The 12,025-nt window shown below is 47.3% G+C and overlaps 1 protein-coding gene across 13 annotated transcripts in view; it reads left to right on the top strand.

Moving 5' to 3' along the window:
• The window catches only part of ZNF274 (zinc finger protein 274), a 58,645-nt gene that overhangs the window by 42,647 nt on the left and 3,973 nt on the right, over positions 1–12,025 (top strand). For all 13 annotated transcript variants that reach the window (XM_009436586.5, XM_063802332.1, XM_001144917.5 and 10 more), the window contains one exon: positions 9,137–9,619. In XM_009436586.5, the coding sequence (XP_009434861.1) occupies positions 9,196–9,619 (424 nt within the window). In that variant the 5' untranslated portion in view covers positions 9,137–9,195. The remainder of the gene's footprint in view (positions 1–9,136; positions 9,620–12,025) is intronic.

Here is a 12,025-nt window from a genome sequence, read left to right on the forward strand (position 1 = left end):
AAGTTGCAGGAGGCAAGAGTATGTCTTCAAAGAGAAGACTGAATACAAGGCCAGGCTTTGAAACAAAAGGGTAGGTAAGAGAGGGTAAAGGAAAATCTTGAGAGAGTGCTACAAAGAACTCTGCGGGGCCCACATTCTTGGCAACTAGGTTGAGTCTGGAATGTTGGGTGGCTGTCAAACATGTTTTGGCTGGAATTCAGTGAAGCAGAGTCATCTCAATGCTTTGTGATCTTTTATTGAAGAACACTTTACATTCTCTGCCACCTCCCACATATCTGATCTCTAAGACCTGTGTAAATCGTGATCCTCTTATCTGGGGATCACTCTCCCTGTGTTCTAGGGCTTGTACTCAGGGATAACTTCAAAGTCTGAAATGTCTTAACTAGTAATTAAGAAGGAAAACAAACTAAGTGTTTGAAGCAGACATCTTTGGGAGGAAAGAAAAATACCATCAACAGTCCTATAGAAAGAGGAACAAATGGCTTTAAGAAAAAAAAAGAAGAAGAATAAATGAGTCAGAAATAGAGAAGAAAAAAGTATTCCAAGAGCTCATTTTCTGGATAGACAAAATGCCAAAATGACTTTGAGTAAGTAAAGAATAAATAACCAACCAGTAAACCTATACAGGGGAAAAGAACCTGTACAGATATTTTACATGTAGTTTTTAGTTATAGTAGTTTGCACAGCTGTTACAAAGAATGAGCAACCTCTTTATGTATTGATTTGAAACCACATGTGTGTACTTAAAGTATATGACATTTTAATATATAAATATACATAAACTATTTCTTAAAATTCAAGTGTGCTTGCTTTGGCTTCACATATACTAAAATTGGAACAGTACAGAGAAGATGAGCATAAAAATTTAAAAATAACAAAATACATAGGCAAGTGCGAACACACAAACATGGTTGTGTGTCAGTTGATCATCAGTGGAAAGACATGGAGACTTCTTTGGAATTTTATATTAATTTTCGGAGGTGCTGCCCATAACTGTGATCATATGGAAATGGTAGCTCCTTCCTGTTGTGTCACTGCTTCCTGGTCCAGTTCTTGACACGGTATAGGTGCTCAGTAATTATTTGTTGAGTGTAGGAATGAACAAACAAAACATGGAAAGATTTTTGGAAAAGTGTAGAGTTGCCAAAATTAGTCCTAGGAGAAATATTAAAATTAACTTTGACTTTTTTTTTTTTTTTTTTTTTTTTAGAACAAATTGACCACTTGCATCTGAGTACTGCCCTGAGCAGTGGAGATTTTTTAACTTCCCATTAAAGACAGGGATGGGTGCAGTGGCTCACCCATCTCAGCACCTTGGGAGGCTATAATCTCAGCACCTTGGGAGGGTGAAGTGGGAGAATTGCTGGAGCCAGGAATTGGAGACCACCCCGGGCAGCATAGCAATTCCTGGTCTCTACAAAAAATTTAAAAATTAGCCATGTGTGCTGGGGTGCGCACTTCTGAAATACTATTAAAATGATACTATTTGGCTGGGCACAGTGGCTCAGGCCTGTAATGCCGGCACTTTGGGAGGCCGAGGCAGGTGGATCACCTGAGGTCAGGAATTTGAGACCAGCCTGGCAAACATGTCAAAACCCTGTCTCTACTAAAACTACAAAAAATAGCCAGGTGTGGTGGTGGGCGCCTGTAATCCCAGCTACTTAGGAGGTTGAGACAGGAGAATTGCTTGAACCCGGGAGGCGGAGGTTGCAGTGAGCCGAGATTGTGCCATTACACTTCAGCCTGGGCGACAGAGCAAGACTCTGTCTAAAGAAAAAAAGATTCAGCAAAATGACATTACAAAATAAATTCATAGTAATAGCTTGGCTTGGCCAGGTATGGTGGCTCACACCTGTACTGGGGTGGCTCAATCCCGATACTTTGGGAGGCCAAGGTGAATGGATCACTTGAGGCCAGGAGTTCAAGACCAGCCTGGCCAACATGGTGAAACTCTGTCTCTACTAAAAATACAAAAACTTAGCCGGGCGTGGTGGCGTGCACCTGTAATTCGGGAGGCTGAGGCATGAGAATTGCTTGAACTCAGGAGTTGGATGTTGCCATGAGCAGAGATCGCACTACTGCAGTCCAGCCTGGCCTATGGAGCGAGATTCCATCTCAAAAAGAAAGAAAAAGCTTTGGTTTACACCAGGAATATCAAATTTGACATGGATATACAAAATACATTAATACCTTTAAAAAGTTATACCAAAGAATCAATTATTAAAGAATGAGCAGGACCTATTTGAAGAAAGTTGTAAGTGCTGGAGTGTGGAAGACTTGATAAATAGAAGTATTAACTTATTTTGAGGGCTTAAAAAGGCTAGAAGTACTGATGTCCTTTTCCTGAGTCCTGAAGTCATGCTAGCCATCAACCCCTGGAGAAATGCTGCTGAGGCCATTTTACCATGGGACCAGAAATACAAGTCCCTGACATGGGCTTGGCTGAGAAGAAGCAACTGGGGTGCAAACTATGTGTGCTTTCATGTTACAAAGAAGCTGTGCTGAATCAACAAATATTACTTGAGCACTTGCCAGGATTCCAGGTACTGTTCCAGGGCTGGATCACAGCGATGAGTGGGGCAGGTCTTACACCTGCTTTCATTGGGCCTACATCCATTCCATGGCTGATTGGATCAACAAAAATGAAGTTGCCCATTCAGTACCTCAATTGCACTGGGCACCTTTCAACTGCTCATTGGCCCTGCAGCTAACGCTACTATGTTGGACAGTACAGATCTAGAACATCTCATTTATAGAAAGTTCCATTGGACAGCACTGCTCTAGATAGGGTGATAGACATGATAAATTAATGAATCAGATATTTGGGATGGTAATGAGTGTTGGAAAGAGAAGGAAACAATGGGATACATTGGTGGGGGACAAGCGAGGTATGGGTGGGCAGCAGTAGTTCAGAACTAAGTAGGAAGATGGTTCTGAGGAGGTGACGTTTGAGCTCAGAGCTGAATGGGAAAGGCGAACCAGGTGAAGATGTTGGGGAAGGTGAACCAGGCGAAGATGTTGGGGAAGACTATACCAGGCAGGAGGGTGGTGCACATGTGGATCTCTGGATGAAAGGCCATATTCTAGGAAAACTAAGATGGTGGCTGTGGGAGACCCCTTCAGCGTCAAGGACATGAAATAACAGGGTTTGGAACCCAGCTCCTTTGTTGCCCACTATGTTAGGCCGTTCTTAAATTGCTCTAAATACCTGAGACTGGGTTATTTATGAAGATAAGAGATTTAATTGGCTCACAGTTCTGCAGGCTGTACAAGGGTGGCACTGGCATCTGGTTGGCTTCTGGGGAGGCCTCAGGGAGCTTTTTACTCATGGTGGAAGGCAGGGAGCAGGCACATCATGGGAAAAGCAGGAGCCAGAGAGAGGAAGAAGGTGCCGCATACTGTTTTTTGTTTGTTTGTTTGTTTTTTGTTTTTGTTTTTGTTTGGAGACACGGTCTCACTCTCACCTAGGCGGTAGTACAGTGGTGCGATCATGACCCACTGCAGCCTCGACTTCCCGAGTTCAAGCGATTCTCCCACCTCAGCTTCCTGAGTAGCCAGGACTACAGGCACATGCCGCTACGCCTGGCTAATTTTTTTTTTTTTTGTGGAGATGGGGTTTTGCCATGTTGCCCAGGCCGGTCTAGAACTCCTGGGCTCAAGCGAACCACCTACCTCAGCCTCCCAAGGTGCTGGGATTACAGGCATGAGCCACTCTGCCTGGCCACACTTTTTTAAACAACCAGATCTCGTGTGATTAACTTAACCACCAGGAGGATGGTGCTAAGCCGTTCTTGAAGATTCACCAGGCCCCACCTCCAACACAGCATCACTTTTCAACCTGAGATTTGGTAGGGACACAGAACCAAACCGGATCATCCACTCTGTAACCCTGGGCAGGGTTCCTAGCCTATCCCAGCATGAATTTCTTTTTTTTTTTTTTTCTTTCTGAGATGGAGTCTTGCACTGTCGCCCAGGCTGGAGTGCAGTGGTGTGATCTTAGCTCACTGTAACCTCCACCTCCTGAGTTCAAGTGATTCTCCTGCCTCAGCCCCCAGGTAGCTGGGACTACAGGTGCCTGCCACCTCGCCTAGCTAACTTTTGCATTTTTAGTAGAGACGGGGTTTCACCATATTGGCCAGGCTGGTCTCAAACTCCTGACCTTGTGATCTGCCCACCTCGGCCTCTCAAAGTGCTGGGATTACAGGCATGAGTCACCGCGCCAGGCATATTTCTTTTGTGTATGGTGTACATTTGCTTCCTGGGACTGTGGGCAGCCTTCATGAAATGATGGTACTGTCATTGATTCAAAAACTGAGTAACGTAAAGATGATCAGCAGCCTTTGGCAGATCCTCTACTTAGGGGTGTGAGATCCACAAGTCCCAGTTGGCAGCCTCAGTGGTACACTGGAGGAGACAGATGCAGAAGGTAATCCAACAGGGAGCTTAGGGGCACTGAGGGAATGATGAGAGAGAACAGGAGAGCTGAGAGCTTTCCAGACAAGGAGGAAAAGTGATGGGGTACTGTGCCCAGGGATTAGGGGAGCTGAGGGTAAGTACTCTTCTGACTTTTCCCCCACAAGCTGCTAAAAAGATCATTGCTTTTCGTTATATTTTGGACTGGTATACCTGGCTAATCAGCATTCACTGGCAAACAGCACTGTGAGGAAGACAGCTGCCTAAGGCCTGTTTGTCACCCTGGAAGGGAAGCAGCAGAGAGGTAGAAGTATCCTGAGAGAAGAAAATAGTGTCAAGAGGGAGAAAGCAGCAGCTCCCATCAAGCCCTTACCACATGCTGTGCCTGGACTTTGGTATCTCATCACTTTGGGTGAAGAAACTCAGGCTCAAGAAGTTAATCTGTCATGATTAAACCCCTTGCTTTGAGCCTCAGTGAATTTGTTTCACAACCCATTAGATAGACAGTTGTAGGTGAGGTGACTACATTGCTACGGGCTCATTCAGTTGCTGGACTGAAAGCCATTTGGAGCTCCAGCTGATAGGGATTATGCAGCTCCACATGAGTGGGTTGGGTCAGTCATGTCTGTGGAATGAGATGGGTGGAATGAGAATCCAGTTCCACCTCTGCCTGGTGGTGAACTTAAGAGCTTCCATTTTCTCCTCCATGAAGTGGAGCAGCTAATTTCCTGCAATAGACAGTGGTAAGGATTGCCCTAAAGGTCTTGGGATAGTCTATGGGTTGAGATTTGGAGGACTGAGGTGCACAGAATGAGTCCATCACTTCCTCACCAGTTTCTGGGTTTGTGGTCTCTCTGTTCACTGTGGTGTCCTTGGTTCCATAGCATGCAAAAGGTGCTTTATGATAACTGTGTACAGAACAGAGTGTGGGGCCTCATGGGTTAATAATAAAGATTAAAGCAGAAGTAAGTACATTAGAAAGGGGTGGGGTGGAGTAGAAGAATCCAACAGTTGTTTTCCTAGGGGCCAAGGCTTGAAAATCCCTCGATTAAGGAATACAAAAATGAAATTTTAGAAATTTATGAAGTAACATTTAAGGTTTTTAAGTGTCATGCATGGTTACCTAAAATAGTACTGGTGGCCCAGTGCTGGTCTGCCACTTAGCCCCCCCAGGAAGTACAGATTCAGCTGGTGCATGTCCCATGTCCTAGGCACTTAGTCCAGTGCTGCTGGGCCTCCAGTAAATCTTATCCCCAGCTGCTTCTCAGGAAAAATTCAAGCCTTAAGAACTGTAATTGGGCTGGGCACGGTGGCTCACACCTGTAATCCCAGCACTTTGGGAGGCCGAGACGGACGGATCACCTGAGGTCAGGAGTTCGAGACCAGCCTGGCCAAGATGGCGAAACCCTGTCTCTACTAAAAATACAAAAATTAGCTGGGCATGGCGGTGGGCGCCTGTAATCCCAGCTGCGGCTGAGGCAGGAGAATTGCTTGAACCCGGGAGGCAGAGGTTGCAGTGAGCCGAGATCCCTCCACTGCATTCTAGCGTGGGCGATTAAGAGCGAAACTCCGTCTCAAAAAAAAAAGAAAAGAAAAGAAAAGAAAAAAACGCTGTAATTGAAAGAAAATAAATGAAGTATGCTTTCAAATTAAGAAAAGTTACTTGGGGCGAAGTAAGTCCCCAGAAGTCCTAAGAAACAGAAAGGGAATTAAATACAGATCAGAGCAGTTATAAATGAGTTGGAGAGGCCAAGTCCCCAAAATGAAAATACCTCAAAAGCTTATTTGGGGGAAGAGGTTGGAATTAGGTTCACAAGTGTGTCTGATTAATCTTATCAAGAAGAAAAATCACTTCAAGCGTAGACTGGGAATGGTCGAAAATTTAAAGCGTGGCTCAGATCGTGATCTACAACTGCGCCACCTCGCTGGAAGGACGGCCTGGGCTGCGAGGAGGCGGCGCGGGCACTGGCTCTGGGCAGATCCCAACGCGGAGCTGACTCCCTGGACCCGTGCCAGCGGTGGGCACCTCCAGCCAAACCTGTGCAGCGCGCAAACGGGAAGCCCAGACAGACCAGGGTTTGTACTCGAGGAACGGGAGAGGGGAGGGGTTGGGAGCCGTCTGCTGTGGCCTCAGCGGAACGTCTACCCCAGCCCGCGAGGTCCGGAGAAATACCTGCAGGTGGGGCAGGCGTGGAAACTCCTGCCGCGCTGCCCCGTTGCCCCATGTAGGCCCAGGACGTGTCCCTGTCAGCGGGGACTAGGGAGAACGGTACCGGAAGCCCGTGTCTCGGAGGCTGCTGGGAGCTGTAGTCCCCGCGGGTGTCGTAGTTCTGGGCGCTTTTCCGGGTCCAGGGGGGCAGGGTTTGAGGCGTGGCCTAGAGGCGTTGTAGGCGTCGACCCATTTCGTCGGCTGAGAGACTGGGTCTTGTGTGGACGGTGCTCTTCTGGGCGAAAGGGTTAGCTTATGGTTGTGGCCTCGGATTCCTGAGTGCGCGATGACGGACTCGGCGGGTGCTTGAGAGACCAGGGCCGAGGAGGGGCCTGTGCAGGCGGCTTCCGGGCTCTGAAAGATGCTTCCGCTCGAGCTTTTTTATTTTTAACGTAGCTGCAGCTGTTGCACACTAGTAATTTTCTGCTCTGCGACCGTTTTTCTGCGCTGTAATAATCACGCTAAAAGTAGTGCAGGTTTTACTGCTTACAAGGGAGTTTTTAACAATTTTCTTAAACTGTGTTACAACACTACCCGTTCTTCCAGTTTTGTCCTAACACACACCGCGCGGGGCAGGAATATTCCAGGTATGTTGTGGTAATAAAGACCAGGCCGTCCAGATGAGGACACCCAGAGGTTGACTCAGAGCCGGGTATAGTAGGGAGCCAGCCACGGTCCCTTGTGTTCTGTACAGAGAGTCAAAGGCAGGTAGGGAGTGAGAAGACGTGCATTCATAAGGAAGGGTTCTGAGTGGAGAACCCTATTGGCTTGGCGGGGAGCAGTAAAAGGGTATACTGGCAGTCATCTAAGTCCTGACCTGTGCTTGTTGCCAGAGGTTGTGGGTCAGTGCTGTGTTAACTATATTTGGTTTGGCTGTTGTGTTTTTATTCATTCCTTTGGTGCCTCTATACCTATCTTCATCTCCGAATAGCTCCAGTAGATTCATCCCGTGAAAGTAGCTGTGGTTCCTTGCTGTGGCTTTGCTAGTTCATGCTGAGCTACTTCCTGGTAGAATTGTGCTGACCATTTATATTCACAACAGCAAGGGTGAAATTGCAGGTTTGCTCTTGTCGTTGCCACTAAATATTACAAATATCAAAAGTAAGTCATAATCTGTAGTTATTTATACTCTTATATTTGTTTTTAAAGCCTTATTTTTTAGGGACAATATCAGGCTTGGTAGCCAAGGCTGGAGTGCAGTGGTGCAATCATAGATAACTGTAAAATCAAATTCTTGGGCCCAAGCAGCCCTCCTGCCTCCAAGTAGCTAGGACCACAGGTGTATGCCATCACACCTGATTAATTTAAACTTTTTTAGAGACAGGGTCTCACTATGTTGCCCAGGCTGGTCTCAAGCTCCTGGTGTGAAGCGAATCTCCTGCCTCAGCCCCCACAAAGTGCAGGGATCACAGGTGTGAGCCACCCCGCTGGCCAAATTATTTAGAATTAGCATTTTGGAGGGGAGTTTTGGAGAGCTTTCTTATTTCCTCTTGTTTTGTGCTGCCTCCTCAGCATTTCAGGACAGTCCTGGAGTTCAGTTTAGCAATGTGCTCTTGCGGACTCTGTGCCAGGACCCAGAGCCCCTGCCTTTCCCAGATATCCTCGTTCTTGTCCCCAGTGGAGGTTGGAGAAGGTTCTTTTTCCTGTGACCATGCATACATGTACAGTGTCACAGATCCCTTCTCAACCCTCATTGCCTTTTGTTCTTTCCCTATAACAGCTCTATGGAGGTATAATTCACACATTGTAAAGTTCACTCTTGTAAAGTGTACAGTTCAGTGTTTTTAAATATATTCACAGGGTTGTACAGCTGTCACTACTGTCTAATTCCAGAACATTTTCTTCACCCAAGAAAGAAACCGCATACCCATTAGCAGTCTCCCACCAATCCTCTCAATTTCTCCATTTCCTAACAATTACTAATCTACTTGTCTGTCTGTGGATTTTTATATTCTGGACATTTCATATAATATGTGGCCTTTTGTGTCTGGCTTCTTTTACTTAGCATGATGTTTTCAATGATGTGTTGTAGCATATATTAGTAGTACTTCATTCCTTTTTATTGCCAATATTTCATTATATGACTAGGTCACAATTTGCTTATACATCCCTCAGTTGATAGACAATGGGTTATTTGTACTTGTTGGCTATTATGGATAACACTTTGGTGAACATTCTTATAGAAGGTTTTGGGGACATATGCTTTCAATTTTCTTAGCTATATATACTTGGGGGGAATGTCTGGGTCATGGATAACTATGTGTTTAACTTCTGAGGATTTACCAACCTGTTTTGCAGAGTGGTACAGCATTTTATGTTCCCACCAACAGTGTGTGAGCATTCTAGTTTTTCCACATCCTCTCCTGTTACCATCTGTCTTTGGTAACAGCCATACTAGTGGGTTTGAAGCATATTCCACTGTGGTTTTGACTTGCATTTCCCTAGTGAATAATGGCGTTGAGCATCTTTTCATGTGCTTGTTCTCATTTGTCTTGCTCTGCTTTTGACTTACAGAGTATCCTGAGCTCCAGCTGGACCCTAAATTGGATCCTCTTCCTGCTGAGAGTCCCCTGATGAACATTGAGGTTGTTGAGGTCCTCACACTGAACCAGGAGGTGGCTGGTCCCCGGAATGCCCAGATCCAGGCCCTATATGCTGAAGATGGAAGCCTGAGTGCAGATGCCCCCAGTGAGCAGGTCCAACAGCAGGGCAAGCATCCAGGTGACCCTGAGGCCGCGCGCCAGAGGTTCCGGCAGTTCCGTTATAAGGACATGACAGGTCCCCGGGAGGCCCTGGACCAGCTCCGAGAGCTGTGTCACCAGTGGCTACAGCCTAAGGCACGCTCCAAGGAGCAGATCCTGGAGTTGCTGGTGCTGGAGCAGTTCCTAGGTGCACTGCCTGTGAAGCTCCGGACATGGGTGGAATCGCAGCACCCAGAGAACTGCCAAGAGGTGGTGGCCCTGGTAGAGGGTGTGACCTGGATGTCTGAGGAGGAAGGTAAGTAGAAGGGTGGGTAGAGGGACAGCTTAATGAGGGTGTCTTGGAGGACCCTGTGGGGGAGATAAGAACTCCAGGCTTCCTAGGAAGGTCATGGGAAGGATTGTGTCCGCTCCATACAGACCAAGGACATCCATGTTGCCCACGTGTTCCTGAGTCAGAGCCACTGAAACCCTTGCATTCTTTAGCCCTTCGTGGGCTTCTGATGGAAGCACACAGATGAAGTGCTTCATTTTTATCCCTCTGGCATCCCTGCTGCACCATAAGCCCTGTAGCACTTGATAAGATAGATGGGAATACTGAGCTCAGAGAGCCCGCAGTAGCAGGAGAGACAGGGATTTGACAAATGAGAATGCATAGAAAAATGCTGGGACTACGAGGAGCTCGAGGTGATGGTGAGGCTCATGAAGGTCTGCAGCTGACACCTGGTGTGGAGTGGAACTTGGCCAGGGTAAAGAAAGGGGGCAGGAAAGATGTGCCATGCAGAGGGGAGCACTGCCTGTAAGGGCCAAGATGGAAGGGATCACAGTAAATGCAAAACTCAGAAAAATCGGGTATGTTTGTGATGGAAGGGAGCAGAGGTTGGAGCTGGCACTGCCAGTGGGGACTTTAGTCCTAAAGCAAAGCAAAATGTTCTTCTAAAACAGTAGGGCTCGATCCCTGAGTTCCAGAAACTGGTGGCACCACTGGATTTGATCTTTAGAGATTCACCAGGCTGCATGTGTGGTGGATGGTGGACAGAGGATGGGGGCGAGGCTGGATACAGGCTACCCGCAGCTATTGCCATGCCCTCTGATGGGGTGGTGTCTTGGATAGGAGTGATGGTGATGGCTGACTGGGGAGAGACTACACGTGTGGAGTGTGTATTTGGGAATAAGACTGCAAGACTTGGTTTCTTCATCAGGCTGAGTTTCACAGAGCGTGCATGCTTCTGCATTGCTCACCTCCATTTTCCACATTTCACGGGTGCCCAGAAGATGTTTCTGATGTGAACGAATGATTGACTGGTTGATGTTTGTGATTGCGGGGAAGGGGAAGGTATCCTGCAGGGGATGGTGGGATTCTAAGAGGCCAGGGCATCCTGGAGATCGGGTATCCGAGGCAGCAGGGCAGGCACTTGCATGAGTTGTGTCAGATGCACCAAGTCTGGGGTGCTGTACTTGGCAGAATAATTGCCCCAAAGGTGTCCATGTCCTGACTCCTGGACCCTGTGAATAAGTTGCCTCACATGACAAAGGGGACTTTGCAGAAACAATTAAGGATCTTGAGAGGGAGAGATGCACTGGATTATTTGAGTGGATCTAACATAACCACAGGGGCCCTTAGGAGAGGGAGGCTGGAGGGTCAGAGGAGATGTAATGATAGAAGCAGCTGATAGAGGAAGAAGCCATAAGCCAAATGTTTGGGGCAGCCTCTAGAAGCTGGAAAAGGCAAGGAATGGATTCTCCCTTGGAGCCTCCAAAAGGAACATAGCCATGCTGACACCTTCATTTTAGCCCAGTGAGGCACAAACCAGACTTCTCATCTCCAGAACCATAAGGTAATACATTTGCATTAATCTGAGCCGCTGGCATTGTGGCAATTCACTATAGCAGCAATAGGAAACTAGTTAGTTAGGTGCCAAGGAGACAGTTGTGGGGTTAATGACATGAAAGTCAGTGAATTCACCCTGTGTTTAACCTCAGGGGTGAATGAAATAAATTAGTGCCACAGAAGACAATGGGAAGAGGCTTTCCAGAGAACCCTGAGAATCTCACATTATGTGATCAGTGTGTTAGTTGGGACGCTTGGGTGTGACTGCTGCAAAGCCTTGCACAGAATGGCTCAAGGGAGAAGGAGAATTTATTGGAAAAGTTCCAGGGTGCTCAAGCATCAGGCAGGGCTGGACCCAGGAGCTCCAATAGTGTCCTCCAGACTTGTCCTGTCCCTCATTCTTACCTCTTCTGCCCTCCACTGGCTTCATCATGGGCAGGCTGTCTCCCTGTGTGGGATTTCTCTTTCCCAAATGTTCCAACTAAAGCCTTGTTGGCTCCAATCATCTGGCTATAGGCTGTGTTCATCCCAGATCTAATCACTGTGGCCAAGAGAAAGGGATGGTCCAATGTGCCAGCCTAAGTCATCTTGTGGCCCACCTTGATGGTGGGGGTGGATTAGCATTGTGGAAGCCTGTGGACCATTTGGGGTCATGTGAGGAAGGTTAGAATGAAGGAGCCGTGGTTACAGGGGCCCTTGGGCCAGGTGGAGCTGTTGTTTTCTTAGGTGGAGGAGACTTGGTGACGTTCACCTCAAGATGGCTGCATTTCATGGGTCCAGGGAAAGTCTCACCTTCCATGAGGTGGGAGGAGAGAGGGAAGAAGGAAGAGGTGCCCAAATAGGCAGCGTGCAGGGCTTGGAGGCCGGAAACAG

Source organism: Pan troglodytes, chromosome 20, assembly GCF_028858775.2.
Source record: "Pan troglodytes isolate AG18354 chromosome 20, NHGRI_mPanTro3-v2.0_pri, whole genome shotgun sequence".
Classification (NCBI taxonomy): Eukaryota; Metazoa; Chordata; class Mammalia; order Primates; family Hominidae; genus Pan; species Pan troglodytes.